General features: G+C 35.5%; 1 protein-coding gene across 1 annotated transcript in view; it reads left to right on the top strand.

Annotated features, from left to right (window-relative positions):
* The window catches only part of ANXA10 (annexin A10), a 98407-nt gene extending 81783 nt beyond the window's left edge, over positions 1-16624 (top strand). Inside the window, exons 7-12 of the mRNA XM_047856353.1 lie at positions 7215-7268; positions 7364-7457; positions 8108-8203; positions 10759-10817; positions 14225-14347; positions 16556-16624. Of these exons, the coding sequence (XP_047712309.1) occupies positions 7215-7268; positions 7364-7457; positions 8108-8203; positions 10759-10817; positions 14225-14347; positions 16556-16624 (495 nt within the window). The remainder of the gene's footprint in view (positions 1-7214; positions 7269-7363; positions 7458-8107; positions 8204-10758; positions 10818-14224; positions 14348-16555) is intronic.
* Positions 16625-17910: the final 1286 nt, after the last annotated feature.

The raw sequence follows: 17910 nt of genomic DNA, 5'->3' as shown, positions 1-17910 counted from the left end.
TTTTAATTCTCTCCCAATACATGTACTTTAAAATTCTTCAATTGTTGAAATTACATCCACTACTTCCCTCTACATTTTTATTTTCAGAATCAAACTAAAGACTGTCCATGGCTTTCATCTTTTTAACATCATGAAAACTAAGCACGCCTCTTTTTGTGAATTAATAGAGATTGAGGGAATTGGAGCATAGGAGCCTTAAGGTATTCATGAAATGAAAGTGTTGAAAATTATTGTCATATTTTCTGGGAGAGATTTTTTACTTAATCTTTAAAGTATTTTCCAAAAGGGATATTTCTAATAAGGAAACAACTCAGCCAGAACATCTTGTTGAAAACGAATGCCAATCATTAAATGGACTTTCAACACTTCGTGCATGCTTTTATTAAACTAGATTTACAGGAGATCTAATTATCTGTCAAATAATTAAAAAAAAATAATCACTTGGAGATTAATTAATCAGCATGTGCAAATCACACTAGAGATGATAAATGTTTTCACAGAAAGAATGGAAACCACCCAATTGGATGCTTGGCTGTCCGGATTTTCCTTACAATGTTTCTCAAACTGGTACAGTGAGACCGACCACAGGGGATGTATTGCCATGAGTTTTCAGTGATCATCTGTATTCAAATTACCTTGTCCAAATATTTTCAGCTAGATTTTAAGTCCCTTAATTTCTTCTTTTCACAGTTTTACTTTGCCCCTAACCCAAATTCTATACTCACTGATGCCATTTCTTTGACATTTCCATCAATTACACACACCATGCTGCTGTCTTAGGCTTTTTACATGATGAAATCAGCTTGACTCTGCCTTGGTGGAAAAAACTAAATCACAAACTTACTTTATTCACATTTTTTTAAATCTACCAGTCTGTTTAAAGTGCTTTGGGTAATTAACGGCACAAAGAAGTAAAGAGACAAGCACCATTTCAAGTTTAATGTCAAAAATCCTATGTTTCAAAAAATATTTCATATACCCAGAACTGCAGAAAATTCTTAAATATTTACCACAAACTTTGTAAGCGTAGGTGTTTACTTAGCTATATAGTTTGATTGGAAATCACTAAGAAAACTTCAGTGATGTGTAAAGTCTTCCTACATCTTCTAACTGATCTTTTTTTATTCTTTATTTTAATTCCAGTGTAGTTAACACACAGTGTTATGCTAGCTTCAACTGTACAATATGGTGATTCAACAATTTCATATGTTGACTCAGTGCTCATCAAGATATGTATCCTTGTAATCCCTTCACCTAATTCACCCATTACCCCAACATACCTTCTGGTAACTGTTTTTTGGTTTGTCTCTTTATTTTTTTTTTTGTTCATTTGTTTTGTCTCTTAAATTCCACATATGAGTGAAATCATAATGGTATTTGTTTTTCTCTGACTGGCTTATTTCCCTTAGCATAATACTCCCTAGATCCATCCATGTTGTTGTAAATGGTAAGATATCATTCTTTTTTATGCCTAGATAATATTCTATTATATATATACCACACCTTCAGGATCCATTCACCTATTGATGGACGCTTGGGCTGCTTCTGTATCTTGGCTATTGTAGATAATGCTGCAGTAAACATAGGAGTGCATATATCCCTTTGAATTAGTGTCTTCATATTCTTTGGGTAAATTGTCAGTAATGTGATTACTGGATCATAGGATAGCTCTATTTTTAAATTTTTGAGGAACCACTACGTCTTCCACAGTTGCTGCACCCGTTTGCACTCCCAAAAACAGTGCACAAGGTTTCCTTTTTCTCCACATCCTGACCAACACTGGTTGTTTCTTGTGTTGTTCAATTTAATCATTCTGACTTGTGTGAGGTGATATCTCATTGTGGTTTTGATTTGTATTTCCCTGATGATCAGTGATGGTGAGCATCTTTTCATTTGTCTATTGGCTAACAGGATTTGTTCTTTGGAGAAATGTCTGTGCAGGTCTTCTGCCCATTTTTTAATTTGGTTATTTGTGTTTTTTGGTGTTAAGTTCTTTACATATTTTGGATACTAACCATTTATTGGATATATCATTTGCAAATATCTTCTCCCATTCAGTAGGTGATCTTTTAGTTGTGGTGGTTATTTCCTTTGCTGTGCAGAAGCTTTTTATTTTTATGTAGTCCCGATATTTTAGTTTTGTTTTTCTTTCCATTGTCTCAGGAATATATATTTATAATAATATATTTTAGATATATTATAATATAATTGTGGGTTTATTTCTGGGCTTTCTATTCTGCTCCACTGATCTACAGAAATCTGTTGCATTTCCATACAACTAACAATGAAGCATCAGAAAGAGAAATTAAGAAAATAATCTTATTTACAACTACACCAAAAATAATAAACCACTTAGGAATAAATTTAACCAAAGAGGTGAAAGACCTATACTCTGAAAAGTATAATACATTGATGAAATTGAAGATGACACAAACAAATGGAAAGACGTTGCATGCTTATGGGTTGGAAGAACAAATGTTGTTAAAATGTCTATACAACCCAAAGCAGTCTACAGATTTAATTCAATACCTATTAAAATACCAACAGCTTTTCCACAAAGCTAGAATAAATAATCCTAAAATTTGTATGCAACCACGAAAGACCCCGAATAGTCAAAGCAATCTTGAAAAAGAAAAATAAAAGTGGAGATATCACAATTCCAGACTTCAAGTTATATTACAAAGCTGTAGTAATATAACTGATATTTGAATTCTGCTATCTAAAAGCCACTTCTTTATCTTTCCTCCACTCATTTAGTATTGATTCAGTTAGTATTTGTCAAGTACCTACAATGTGCCAAGCATGATTCTAAACAATTGGGAATTGTCAATGAACAATAGAGACAAAGACCACATCAGTCCTTAAGATGCTTACATTGTAGTGGGGGAATAGGAACAATTAAAGAGAAATCTAGTGAACATAATGAACAGGTACATTATATAGAATGTTAGAAAGTGATGAAAGATATGACAGAGTAGGATAATGGGGATAGAAACTGTTGGGCTGGGCATAGTAGGTAGGCTGCAATATTATATAGGTTGGTCGGGGTAAATGTCCTCGAGAAGATGAGATATGACCAAACATTTGAAAAGAATGAGTTAGCAAATGAATGGCTATAATAGGGTAATACAGGCAAAGGGAAAAAGAGAAAAGTTCTAAGGCAAGGGAATGGCTGATGGTTGTAAAGAATAGCAAGGAGCCAGCTGGTGCTATCTGAGCAAGCAAAGGAAGGTACTATAGTAGTGGTAGGTAATGTCAGACAAGTAACAGGTGATGAAATTAGGTCAAACCTGTAGCCACTCTAAGGACTTTGGCTTTTGCTCTGAACGAAATGGGGAAAGGTAAATCATTTCTGGGTTTTGAGAAAAGGAATATTATGATCTTATGCTTTAAAATATTCACACTCGGGGCGCCTGGGTGGCGCAGTCGGTTAAGCGTCCGACTTCAGCCAGGTCACGATCTCGCGGTCGGTGAGTTCGAGCCCCGTGTCGGGCTCTGGGCTGATGGCTCAGAGCCTGGAGCCTGTTTCCGATTCTGTGTCTCCCTCTCTCTCTGCCCCTCTCCCGTTCATGCTCTGTCTCTCTCTGTCCCAAAAATAAATAAACGTTGAAAAAAAAAATTAAAAAAAAATAAAATATTCACACTAGATGCTGTGTTGAGAAAAAAAAAGTAGGGAGACAGGATAGAAACAAGCCTGTAAGGATACTGTATGATCAACAAAGTCAAGATATAATGTTAACTTGGACTCATAGGAGAACACTGGCAGTGATGAAAAGTGCCCAGATTCTGCATGTGTTTTGAAGGTAGTGTCCATATTACTTCCTCAGGAATTGGGTAGAGGATTTAAAAGTAAAACAGAAATAATAAGGGGTGCCTAGGTGGCTCAGTTGGTTAAGCATCCAACTTTAGCACAGGTCATGATCTCAGAGTTTGTGGGTTTGAGCCCCATGTCAGGCTCAGCATGACAGCTCAGAGCCTGGAGCCTGATTCAGACTCTGTGTCTCCCTCTCTCTCTGCCTCCCCCACTTGTGTTTTCTCTCTCTCTCTTTCTCTCTCTCTCTCAAAAATAAATAAACTTTAAAAAAAAAGAAGGAATAAAATATTGCTCAGTTTTTTAGTCTTAGCAAGAGGAATGATGGAGTTTTATAAAATGAGATGTGGAAGGTTGTGGATGTAAGAGGTCTTTGAGTTAGAGGGAGACCAGAAGATAGATTTGAACATGTTGAGTCTAATATGTGTATTAGAAAACCAAGTGAAGATGTTCACTTGGCATTTAGAATATATGCATCTGACATTTGGGTGATAGATCTGAGCTAGAGATGTAAAATTGGGTATCACTACAAAGCAGATAGCATACAAACCACATGAATGGTTAAGATTAACAAGGGAAGGATTATAGACACAGACAAAGACCAAAAACTGTGTACTACAACTTTCCAGTATTAAGAGACTGAAAAGAAAAGGGGATTAATATGTAAGATTGAGAAGGAGTAACCAATGAAATAGAACAGAAGGAAAAAGAGAGGGCAGGATCCTGCAAGTCCAGTGATGAAGGCATAGCAAGGAGAGAGAGCAAGTGCATCAAATCCTACTGATAGGTCATATAAGATGAGGACTATGAATTGCCATGATAAGTTTATATTGTTAAAGAAACAACATATGTTCATAGAAGATATTGCACATTTATTGCTTTCAGTCATTTATGGCTTGGGTAAATTAAAGCCATAAGAGACTGGCCAGAGGATATTATCTAAAAATAATGAGTTCTTTCGGCTAAGGGAAGAGTATAGTAACCAAATCTCAGGCCAGAAATGGCATTGAAATCAAATAATCATATTTTTCTTAATAATAAGACCTTGAGGAATTCATTTAGTATCTGTAAGCCTATTTATTTTTTATCTTTAAGAGACAAAACTATACAACCCCAAGATCCCTGCACCTTAAAATTTCTGCAATATGAAGGCAAAATAACTCCCATAATTCTACCACTTAATAAAATTATGTTCGCACTCAAGCATTGTCTTATATTCCTTGCCCATATGTACACACTTGCTTATAAAAATACAGAGATTTTTGGGGTGCTTGGGTGACTCGGGCTCAGGTCATGATCCTAGGGTTGTGGGATCAAGTCCCATAATCGATCCCAAAATTCTCTCTCTCTCCCTCTGCCCCTGTCCCCTGCTTGCGTTCTCTCTTTCTCTAAAAATAATAATAATAATAACAATAATACACAGATTTTTTAAGTAAGAGTTACACGTATGCAGTCTTAGTCACCTAATATTTTAGGCAAATGAAATGAGGCAGAAGAAATGTGTATGATAAGTTTGTATCAACTTTTCCTTAGCTGGATAATTCTAGTTGATACAACTTCTAAGTTGTGATAAAACATATTAAATTTTCCAGGGTTACACATTGACTCACTAAAGTATATAGTGTATTTATTTACGAATAAATTGATCTTTCTCATATACCTCCAGCTTTTGGTTAGCAAGGAAACCTAGTATTTAATTATATTAATATAGCAAATTTAATCCATACAATACTTTGAACAGTTAATGTGAGTCCATGTTCAATATTATTTACACAGTTATTAAGTTAAATACTCAACTGTCAGATTTCTGGCCGTCCCTTCTCCTTCTCACCAAGAGAGCATTTGGTGGAGAAGCATGTGAGTGTGTTTTACAAGGTATCATTATGAGAGTGATAGTGTCCTCAGATCATGAAGACACTTCCTCCATCCTTGCTCATCTTGGCTATGGAATGGTGGTTCCGGGCAACTTTGGACATGTAGCCTATGAGATGTAGATGTCCAGGATACGAGCATTTCTCAACATTAGCTGCCAAACCATGCAGCTGGTCAATTTATGATCCTTTTTCTGTCTCAGTTTGATCAGAGCCAAGTAACCTTCTATGATGGTTTAGCCTCATCTTTGTTCTCACTGGAGCTGAATAATCCCCCTAAATTCTAGGTCCCACACAATCCACCAGTATAGTCCACCTTATAGCTCTTGGCTACTAGAACAATCTGTCTCTGTCATGGTTATAAAACAACTGTATCTGTCAGCCTCCACAGCCAGGTTCTCAACTAGCATACAAGTTCCTCCATCAAGAACAGATAAGAAATTTGATCCAGATGAGAAATTTTCTCCATCAGGAGCAGATAAGTAGTCCATTAATCCTATTTAGGGATTGATATTAATTCAAGAGAGTAGTATTTCGATTTTCCTCTGCCCCATCTTGTTATATCCCTGAGTTCATTACAATGGGGCCATTTCCAAAGTTCAAACAGAAGATAGGAGCAAAAGCCACCCTATTTTCACTGTTCTCTCAGCATAGTTGAAAAAAAAAATTAATTAAAAAAAAAAAAAAAGATAAAGAAAAAGAAAGCCTTCCCTCCAGATCTCAAACCAAGGGAAAGGTTAAATGAACTGTCTCATAACATATCTCTCCTAATTCTTTCTCCCTTCTTTCCATCATAATTCTTGGGGACCAGAGGCTGCTGCACTGGCTAGCCATCCTTCCTGACTGTTTGTGATGGACATCTCTTCAATCACCTTGGTCATAAAGGGGTGGTAGTGCTGGGCATGAAACAAATTTGCAAAACATTCTTACTACACAAAATTTGGATTTAATGATTATTTTATTGTCATATATATCCTATTTTACAGGTCAGAGACTGAATATTGACTCATTCTTTCTCTCTAATAATGTTAAATCCACCTGTACTGCCCACTGCCAGACCTTGGATGCCCAGTTTGATGGGAAGAAGACTCTGCACAGAGAGCTGGAAGAGTGAAAAGCATTTTGACATCTTTTAAAGATTACCACCAGTGCAAAGACAAAATGAAACCTACATGTTTAGGGGTGCCTGAGTGGCTCAGTCAGTTAAGCATCCAACTCTTGATTTCAGCTCAGGTCATGGTCTCATGGTTCATGAAATGGAGCCCTGTGTAGGTCTCTGTGCTGACAGTGTGGAGCCTGCTTGGGATTTTCTCTCCCTCTCTCTCTACCCCTCCTCAAAATAAATAAATAAACATTTACAAATGGCACATTTTTTTTAAAAAAGACCTATATTTCATATAGCGTTCAACAAATGTAGACTCCAAATAATGATAGAATTTTCTCAGGAATTATCAAAGATTTTTGTCCTAATAATCCTATATGGACCGTTAATTAAGAAAATTTACAAAGGAAAACCTGTGCTTATTTTGCAGGGAACCAGAGAAGAAGGATACACAGATCCTGCAATGGCTGCTCAGGATGCAATGGTAACTAGAACCAGATCTCAAAATGACTATGGAAAACCTTTGTTAAAATGTCTGAGGTGGTTGTGGTGCTATTTCCTAGCTGTATGATGTTTCAGGTCCTGTGGGAAGCCTGTCAACAGAAGACAGGGGAACACAAAACCATGCTGCAAATGATCCTGTGCAACAAAAGTTATCAACAACTATGGCTGGGTAATTGTTAATCAAGTTCCTTTTCAGCTACTTAACTGACTGTGTAATAAAAAGCAAGTTGTTAACTGGCAGAAAGAAAAGGGAAATGTTTCATATAGCTATGACAAAAGTGCTTATTTTGAATTATGTTTATACAGATTTGTCTCATCTAATGACATTACTAAGGAATTAAGTTCTCTTATAATTTTATTTTTTCTAATAACTGAATTATATAATCTTTAAGTACTGAATCTTTTAAAATAATCTCTGTTTTTGATGGAGCATTTACTCAAATATATTAGCTATTTCCTATTAGGCATTTTATGTGTTGTCCTGAAGAGACTATAGTGAACATAGTTTAGTCCATTACAAGTCAAGGTGATTATTATTAATGTCATGATCTATGCAAAGCTGCCATATGGGTCTTAAAGGTGCATTAATATTAGCTGGCACTTTATTTGACTTCTATACCTTTCTGTTCCTTTTATTTATTAATTTGTTTTCTACTTGTATAAAACACTCTGAAAATTTGTAAAAGACAGCCTACTCCAACTCAACCTGCACCTTTATATTTTATTTACTTTCACTATTTACAGCAATCTAATCAATATTTATGTTGTAAATTTATAATATGTATAAACTCTCCTTTGAATTTTATCAATTTGTTGAAGTTTTCCAGGAATTCCAAAATATTTCTGGGCAAGACCTAGTAGATGCCATTAATGAATGTTATGATGGATACTTCCAAGAGTTGCTAGTTGCAATTGGTAAGTAATAATTTATTTGGTGTACAGCAGACCTTTTATCCCAGAACAAATGCTAATTAGCTCTGATTGAATTAAAGATGCATGAATATGCTCTTCATTGAGTCACTTTCCCCTGAATTTAATTATTTAGTAAGGATGTTAATTCTATACAGGAAAGGTACATTAGCTATTGACGCAATGCACTAACATGGCAAGTTGATACCTTAATGAACTAATACCCTTCCCTAGTAACTGGTTCAACTTTCATACTAGGAAACACCGAATTCTCAGATATTCTCTCAGGTAATTGGGATCTCACACCTTTCAATTCATTACTGACTTCCATTCCCTTTTTAAGGAGCAGATAAATCCTTAGCAATATGGCTTTCTTTTTTCCAAGAGGAAAATAAATTTTTGTCACTGTCTCTAATATTTTGCCTTTAGGGGTAAGTTCTACCATAAAAAAAAAAAAAGATTTGGGGCACCTGGGTGGCGCAGTCGGTTGAGCATCGGACTTCAGCCAGGTCACGATCTCGCGGTCCGGGAGTTCGGGCCCCGTGTCGGGCTCTGGGCTGATGGCTCAGAGCCTGGAGCCTGTTTCCGATTCTGTGTCTCCCTCTCTCTCTCTGCCCTCCCCCGTTCATGCTCTGTCTCTCTCTGTCCCAAAAATAAATAAACGTTGAAAAAAAAATTAAAAAAAAAAAAGATTTACCAAGTTGTTACTTAGTAGTGATTTCTGCAGGCTATTATGAGAGAGACATACCTCCAGCTCTTTCCAAAGAAAAGATATCTTCCCACAGAGAGGTAAACAGTAGTAGCTGTTCCTAACAACTACTATTAAATTACCCATGTTGTACTTTGTGCTGTGCTGTGACTTGACAGCACACATTGCAGGACCTACAAATGGAGGGTGTTTGTAAAATATCCTCATAAAGAACACATCAAGTAATCACTTGTATTTGCTGAATAAATGGACAGTCTGATTTTCCATTCCTAGAACGGCACAGATATTCATGGGCATTGAAGATGATAGGTAACAGAATGTGTATAGCTTAGCTTGGAAAGGAGTTTGAAGCTAGGGTTCCATGAAAAGATTTGGTGAGTTCTATGAAATCCATGAAATAGTATACAATATATGAATATTTGTATGTGTTTCTGGGGATAGGGTGCTTTTATTTTGGCTAAGTCTCAACATAATTTAATTACCGTGTATCTTATTACAATTCATGTAACAAACAAGGCCCAAGGACAGGAAGTTAGTATGGTCTCAAAGTCTGCCAACTAAAGAGCAACAAAGTTATGACTAGGACTTCATGTCATCTGAGTTTCAGGATAGCTCTTTTTCCACTGTAGACCACACCACAAACACAGCAGTGAGTGAGAAGAAATACTGGAATGAGAAATACCAGAAAACAATGTAACTGATTCATTCATTTATTCAATAAACATTTATTGAGTTATCTACCATTCTGGCCATTGATTTAGGCACTGCAAATGGAACAGTGAAATAACAAAAGCCACAACAAAAGCCCCTGTCTTTAAAGTGCCCACATTCTAGCAGTGACTCGGGAGTGCTAGGAGGTTCACAGTTATAAATAAAGATAAAAGATGAAGACATGGCCTCATAACCTAAAATTAGCATTTGAATTATAGAGAAAACACTGTTGTGATTATCTTATTTTGCCTAAAAGTTAAAGCCTCACAGACATTACTTATTCATTAATTTATTCACTTATTCAAATAGACATTATTGACTGTCAATGATCATCAACTGACTTCTATCAAGGACAATTGTTCACTAGGCTCTTGGTGGTTCTAATGCCATAATGCTTTGATTAGATGACTCCTAACACTGGTATAGGTCCCTTATGGCCCATCCAGTTTTTCTTTAAGAGACTTCAGGCCTACTCACAGGTCTACCAAGGATTAAAAATAGTGTTTGGGAAGGGGCACCTGGGTAGCTCAGTTGGTTCAGCATCCCACTCTTGATTTCAGTGCAGATCATGATCTCAAGGTTATGAGATTGAACCCTGCATCAGGCTCTGTGCTAACAATGCAGAGCCTGCTTGGAATTCTCTCTCTCCCTCTCTCCCTGCCCCTCCCCTGCTCTCTCTCTCTCTCTCTCTCTCTCTCTCTCTCTCAAAACAAATAAATAAACATTAAAAAAATAGTGTTTGGGAAAATGAGCCAACTGCACATTGAATTATACAATAATAAAAATCTGTAATAGTGATCTATTTAATCTTCAAATAAGAGCACACATTTTTCTTCTCTAGGCTATGCAAAGGAACTACAGATCTCCAAGAGGTAGAGATAGAATAAATGAAAATCTGAATGAATCATTATAATATTGTTGCTTTATATTTTTCTATGTGTTATGGTTTTACCAGTATTCTAAATGTGGAAATTTTACTGCAACGTACAATGAGGGATCCCACAGAGAACTCAAAAAGTATCACTCTTCCAGGATTTTAACAGAAAAAAAAAAAAGAAGTATTCTCATTGTTTCCCAAATTCTGAAGAAAATACATACTGTCACTCTCAAACTTTCTTTTTTTCTCTCTGATTTTTTCTAGTTCTATGTGTTCGAGACAAACCAGCCTACTTTGCTTATAGGCTATATAATGCAATCCATGTAAGTATGACCCACAAATTTTTTAAAATTTCTCCAGAAATCATGTTTACCTTCTCAAATCACTAACTAAAGCACATGGGGGAGATAGGCCCCAAGGAGTCATACTTCTCAGGTAACTCAATTTGTATAGAAAGCAGAGCATTATTTCTTTGGTGGGTCTCATTCTGGTGTATAATACATTTTTTCACTTGAGCATTTCTTGTTTGAAATGAATATATTTGCATACAGGTTCAAAAATAGAATTCAGTGTTTTAAGAAAACACAAAATAATGTTAGTAATTATTTTTAAACATAAAGTGGTATCTTAAAAAACACTTAAAAAGAGATGGCTAGACAATAATAAACTCTAAATCTATTTTATAATTAAATGAGAATAGTTTTCATAGTTTAGTGTGATAGTCAATCACACATCTTTTGGTGCATTTGTTTTTAAAGAAACAAAAACTTAAATGCATGAGACAATGCACACTTTATTCATAACGTGTGTGACCCATATTTTGAAAAAGAAAAGTTCTGATATGAATCATTGCATATATATCATGGCTTCAAAAATTCAGTGAAAATTATTTTTTTAAGTCAGTAATACAACAATTTTAATAGTGTTTTATCACCAAAGTAATTTTTACAGACAAGTTCATTAAAAGTAGCTAGCATGTTGGGATAATATAATATTCAAGAATATTTCTATTATATATCTTGTGTAAAGAGTATTTTTTATTTACGTACAAGAACCTATGTATCCTCAGAACACAGAAGGAAGATTAATGTTCACGGCCTTCCCCTATTTTATTCTATTTCCAAGCAGAAAAAGTTGATTTGATTTTTAAAAAAATTAAATAATGTATCGGGCAGTGCTATTGAACAATTTCAATAGTGTCCTTCCCCAAAACCAGAATGAAGTTTCACTTGTGAATGACCATGGGAAAAGAAGCACAATTACTCTGATTCCAAATTTGTCCAAGAAGAGGGCTACTTATTCTAATAATGAATAAAAATCCTATTCCTTCTGTGTGTCTTTCAATGCAAAAATAAAGATATGTGTACTCACAACTGGTTTGGAGATAAAGAATAAGATTGTATATTCGAATAATTGAGTTGTTGATATATGATAGCCTCGAATGTAAAATATTGGCCAAAGCTGTTTATACTACTGTTAATCAAAGAACATCTACAGAGATTTTTATCCAGTACACTCTAATGAATGATATACAACTGAAATATGGAAACTTGGGTAAAATCACTTAATTGATTATGAAAATTTGCTTGGCAGGCCTATTCCCAAAACATTCAGACATTAAAAATTTTATTATGCTCAAAAAAATTATGCTCACTGGCCACTGGATGTCCCCATTACTCCATTTGAAAAGACAAATCGAAATTGGTCTGTCCAGCAATATTCCTTCTGGAGCTAGAATACAGAAGTTGATTTTTGTATTTTACAGTATTTGAGTTAAATTCGGCAAATATTTCAAATATCTGGAATTTTTATTTTTACGATTTTTAATAATAGACTATAAAATAAAAATGCAATTGCTATCTTACTCAGACATACCAATGTTCATCTAACAGAATTCAAAACCCACCTGCCTCCCTGGCCTAGAAGAATTTTTACCTAGAAAGAGTACATGATCAGATTTGCATTTCATAATGCAGTGTGAGGGAGACCGTGTAAAAGTTGGCTGTTAAAGAAAGGAACTATTGCAGAATCAGGGTGAAATGATAAGGGCCAGCATCAAGGGAGTGGCAATGGAAATAGAAATCACAAGGCATTTAAGAAGCAAAATAGAAAGGGGTCCCAAGATGGTGATATAGGAAGACCCTGAACTCACCTCCTCCCACCAACACACCAAATCTACACCTACACAGAGGGCAGTTCCTCTTGAAGAACTGAAAGCTGAACAGCTTCTGCACAACAAACGATAATGTTTCTCACAACATAGAGAAAGATGGGAGAGTTGGAAACATAATGATCCTGACACAAGGACCTTAGTAGGAAGTGAAATCACTGAGGGGCCCATACACAGACTGACCTGCCCTCGGCACAGTGAAGAAACAGCAGTTTGAAGGGCAACTAGACTATAAGTAAAGGAAATTCATTCATTAACCTTAAAGTAGTCACCAAATAGGCAAGGAACTGCTGGAACTCTCTCCAGGGTCAGAGATGTGAACGAGCACCAGGTTTCATATTCCCCCTCCACCTTGACAACAGAGACATGAACAGGGTACAGGTGCTCTACCCAGCCTGCTAGAGCTGCCCAGCATGGCTTGGGCCTCTCACCCACACACCAGCTCCAGAAGTCCCATTGGAAGCAACATACAGATGGCCACCAGGCACATGAAAAGATGCTCAGTATTACTAATCATTAGGGAAATGCAAATCAAAATCACAAGGAGATATCACCTCACACCTGTCAAAAGACAAAAAATGACAAGTGATTGGCAAGGATGTAAAGAAAAGAGAATCCTCATACGCTGTTGGTAGGAATGTATATTGGTGCGGCCAATGTGGAAAATAGTATGGAGTTTCCTCAAAAAATTAAAAATAGAACTACTATACAATCTAGCAATTCCATTTCTTAGTATTTATTCAAAAGAAAACAAAAACACCAATTTGAAGAGATATATGCACCCCTATGTTCATTGTAATATTATGTACAATAGCCAAGAAACAACTTATGTGTCAATCAATAATGTGTCACACACACACACACACACACACTGGAATATTACTCAGCCATAAAAAAGAATGAAATCTTGCCATTTGCAACAACATGGGTGGACCTAGAGGGTATTATGCTAAATAAGTCAGACAGAGAAAGACAAATGCCATATTATTTCATTTATGTGTAGAATCTAAAAAACAAGACAAATGAATAAACAAAACAGAAACAGACAGGTACAGGAAACAAACTTGGTCACAGAAGGAGAGGGGTGGGGGAATAGGCAAAATAGCTGAAGAGGATTAAGAGACACAAACTTCCAGTATAAGATAAATAAATCATGATGATGTAACATACAGCATAGGGAATATAGTCAGTAATATTGTAATAACTATATGGCAAAAAAACTGTATTGTAAAAAATTAGATTTGGGGGATCATCTTGTAATGTATAAAATACTGAATCACTATGATGTACATCTGGAACCAATAGTATATTTCAACAAAATAAATTAGTAAAGCAAATGAAAGAAGTCAAATAGGTAGACTGCTTCACGGTATACACACAGTAAGAGAGAGGGAGAAGTCACAGAGGACACTGGGAGTATGACTCGGGCACTTCCCAGATAGCAATGCCAGTGTTCGAGGATCACAGGAGGAATAAATAGTCACAGAAAAGAGGATGAGTCTATATTAGATTAACTTCTACCATTTTCTAATTTTTTCCCTCCTTTTCTCTATCTTTTAGGACTTTGGTTTCCATAATAAAACCGTAATCAGGATTCTAATTGCCAGAAGTGAAATAGACCTGATGACCATCAGGAAACGATACAAAGAGAGATATGGAAAATCCCTATTTCATGACATTAAGGTAAATCTACACATGATTTATTTTGATCCATATTTTGTCCCTTTTGAAACTGAAATAAGAGCTTTAATATAAACACCTTCATGTTAGAATCTAAAAATTTAATAAGGCACATGGGTGGATCAGTTGGTTAAGTGTCTGATTTCAGCCCAGGTCATCATCTCATAGTTCTGGAGTTCGAGCCCTACATAGGGCTCTCTGCCATCAGCATAGAGCCTGCTTTAGATCTTCTGTCTCCCTCTCTTTCTGCCCCTCCCCCCACTTGTACTTATCTCTAAAAAATAAATAAATATTAAAAAAATAATAATAAAATAAAAAGTTAACTATTCTAACAAAGATAATCTACTTTTGTACATCAGACAGCCTTTAGTGCACCGACAGGTGCTGAATGAGAAAATCCCTCTACCTCAGTAACAGAATTTATTTCTCTTTGATGTGTTTTGAACAAAAATTGTTGATAGAGTCATGTAAAATATTCATCCCTACTTGTGTAATTGTGCTTTATCAGTTAAATTTTGAAGCATGATCAGTATCAGGAAAAATACATTTTACAAAAAGACCACACTAATTGTGAAGAGGTTTCTTAGGTCAATTCAGCTCTCTTCCCATATTGTTATAGAAGGCAGGGCAGACAGTCCAATCCCATAAACTGGTAATTTGGAGGAATTTAACGTTGATAGTAACATAAAATTCTTTGTGTACACACCCATCTCTTTACCCCTTAAGGGGCAAAGCAGCAATGATTCAGAAGTGAACAAGTCCATTTCTTCATTCTGATATGTCTAAACTTTAGTCTGGATTTTGATAAAACCTAGCAAAGAATTTTTAGACTATATAGTGCTCTAGATAGGTAATTTGGGGCACCCAATCTGCAATTCAAGTGTCTGACTCCTCTTCCAAAAACTTATAAAGAATTTGAGGATGGCACCAGGAGAGCATTAAACCAGGCACAGGGCCCTGAGCATATATCTTCACTTCTACTTTGCACACAGCTAGATGTTGTTACTTATACAAATTGTTTTACACTTAAATGTTCAATTGCATAAAATAGCTTTTTAGTTTATTAAAAGAGTGATCCAGAAGCAACATAACAGCCCAAGGACCAAAGGACCACAAAAACCCAGATGGCCCTCTAGGCCTTTTGTGGCCAAATTGGTTTCCAAATGGAGGACTTGATGCAACAGTTAAGAGGAATTTTATTCCTTGGTTCTGATAAAACTCTCCTTGCCCCTACCTTCAATATCCTAAACTTTGAGAACTGCCTGTCCTAATACATTTTCTAAACAAATAAACTACTGCAATTAGCCACAGCCACCTCAAAGTCTACTGTTATTTACATATAATTAATGTAACACTACTACGTGCACTTAAAGCAGTGAATTATTATTACATGACTTCGTGTGAGAGAATGTTAATATGATAGTTGATTTTTAACTTAGTTTTTATGATTCCATTTATTTATTGCTATTATTGTTTTGAAACACTTAGAAACTATAGAAGACCATAAAAAGAAGATAAATATTGCCTTATTCTCTACCACAGATAACCAGTAATGAAATGTTGTAGGTTCTGTCTTTTTCAAAATATATGTAAACATTAATATGCTTTACTACATAAAGGAATACTTTCATTGAATTATGGTATCCCACTGTATAAGTTATAAAATACATAAACTACCCCACATTATTAAATATTGCTTTTTACTTTTTCACTATCATACATAAAGTTGTCTATATTTTCGAATGTAAATTTTTGTGTTCGTCAATAATTGATCATTATTTCCTTAGAATATATTTCTTGAAGTGGAATTACTGCATTAATGAGTATAAACATTTTTAAGTCTTTGGAGACATATTGCCAGTTTCCCCTCCAAGACTCTAAACTGATTTATAACAATAATATTAGGACACCTCTTCCTAAAGTTGAGGAGATTTAATTCTACTGTAAGTTATTCTTTTTATAAATACACATCAGGGTTAAATCAACTTTATAGAAACCCTGTTCTATTGCCTATCACCATGGTATTATTTTTCGATAACTTCCACTGGGAATAGTTCTCAGGACATATTAAACCTTTAGATGAAAAAAGACAACAATTTTGGAAACACTAATGGCCCATGGATCTTTCTGACTATAGTTCAGAGGAATGACGCTTCTTTTTTAGAAATACTAAGACATTTTCTTTCAAATACGTTGTTTGTTTGTTTTCAGAACTTTGCTTCAGGGCATTATGAGAAAGCTCTGCTCGCCATCTGTGCTGGTGATGCTGAAGATTACTAAATCAAGAGATGGATTTGCAGGACTGCACACTCCTCTCTACAGACTTGTCAAAATATAGCGTTTCTGATAAATTTGTATTGTTAGAAGCATTGTAGCAAAACTGTAGAATCATATTTTCTCTGCTATCTTTAAAATCATTCTGAGCCAAAGAAGAATCTATTGATAAAAGTATAGGAGGCTAGATTTGTACTTATTACCCAAATCAGCAACTTATTAAATTGTGTATAATGGAATAATAAAAAATTTTTTCGTTGAAATATATTTTATTTAAATGTGAACTTTCAATTCCCTAGAGCAAGAGTCTGCTTACAACTGTCCTTAGCATTCTTAGGGAAAAGAAAACACAGTGTGTGGCCATCCCCCTCAGAGAAATTTTCAAGACTTCTGTACAAATGCAATAAACCCAGAGTAAACACCTAAAGCTTCCTTTATGTAAAAGAAAATGAAGATATGAAACAGCAAAATGCAACCCGATAGATGTTTGTCAGGCTTAGATACGTAAGAGACTTGGATGTAAATTGGGCGTACGCTTGTATGCGTGTGTGAGTACGTGTGTGTCTGTGTATTTGACAATCATTCTGGTAAAGGCAGTGTAGCTAATTTTTTTAGTATTAGTGCCTAAGAAACCTATTATTTGCCCATGCAATGTCAGAAAAGCCATTGCTCATTGTTTTTATCATCCCTTCTTCACATCTGCACCAAAGTCATTTGGAAGTTATGTGCTTTGTACCATCAGTAAAGCCTGGCCTCTCATGTGTCTGAAAACTCAGTAAATTAGGAGCAGCAAAGGAGAAATACTCACTGAGATCACATCTGGGAGAGAATCTAGATTGATGCCACAATCTAGCCAAGAATAAAAGCAGAAACAGAGATGGGTGAGTCCGTAACGGAGGGCTCCCATTATACACAAGAGAAAACACAAATCCAAGATCACGGGAAGCTGCAGTTAATGAAGTCAAACAAGGAGAATGAGGACACATGCAATAAATCTAGATGAACTGGTGAAATTGATAGGAGTGCTTTACTCCACATGGAATTTTTTTTGCAATACCCTGTAACCCAGTTCCTATATATCTGTCTCTACCAGTCTCAGGAGAAATGAAAAATGTTCTCAGAACCTGTTTTCTTACAAGCAAAATGATATAGGACATTTAGAACACAGTAATTGGGCACAACATAAAACATTTAAGAATAATTAGACTTCTGAAACCATTTTCAAGATTTAAACGTACTGCTACGGTGTATGACATTATATCATTTTAAATTGGCTTTGATTTTTATCTTTA

Source organism: Prionailurus viverrinus, chromosome B1, assembly GCF_022837055.1.
Source record: "Prionailurus viverrinus isolate Anna chromosome B1, UM_Priviv_1.0, whole genome shotgun sequence".
In the NCBI taxonomy this organism is placed as follows: domain Eukaryota; kingdom Metazoa; phylum Chordata; class Mammalia; order Carnivora; family Felidae; genus Prionailurus; species Prionailurus viverrinus.
This window is presented reverse-complemented; position numbering and strand designations above follow the sequence as displayed.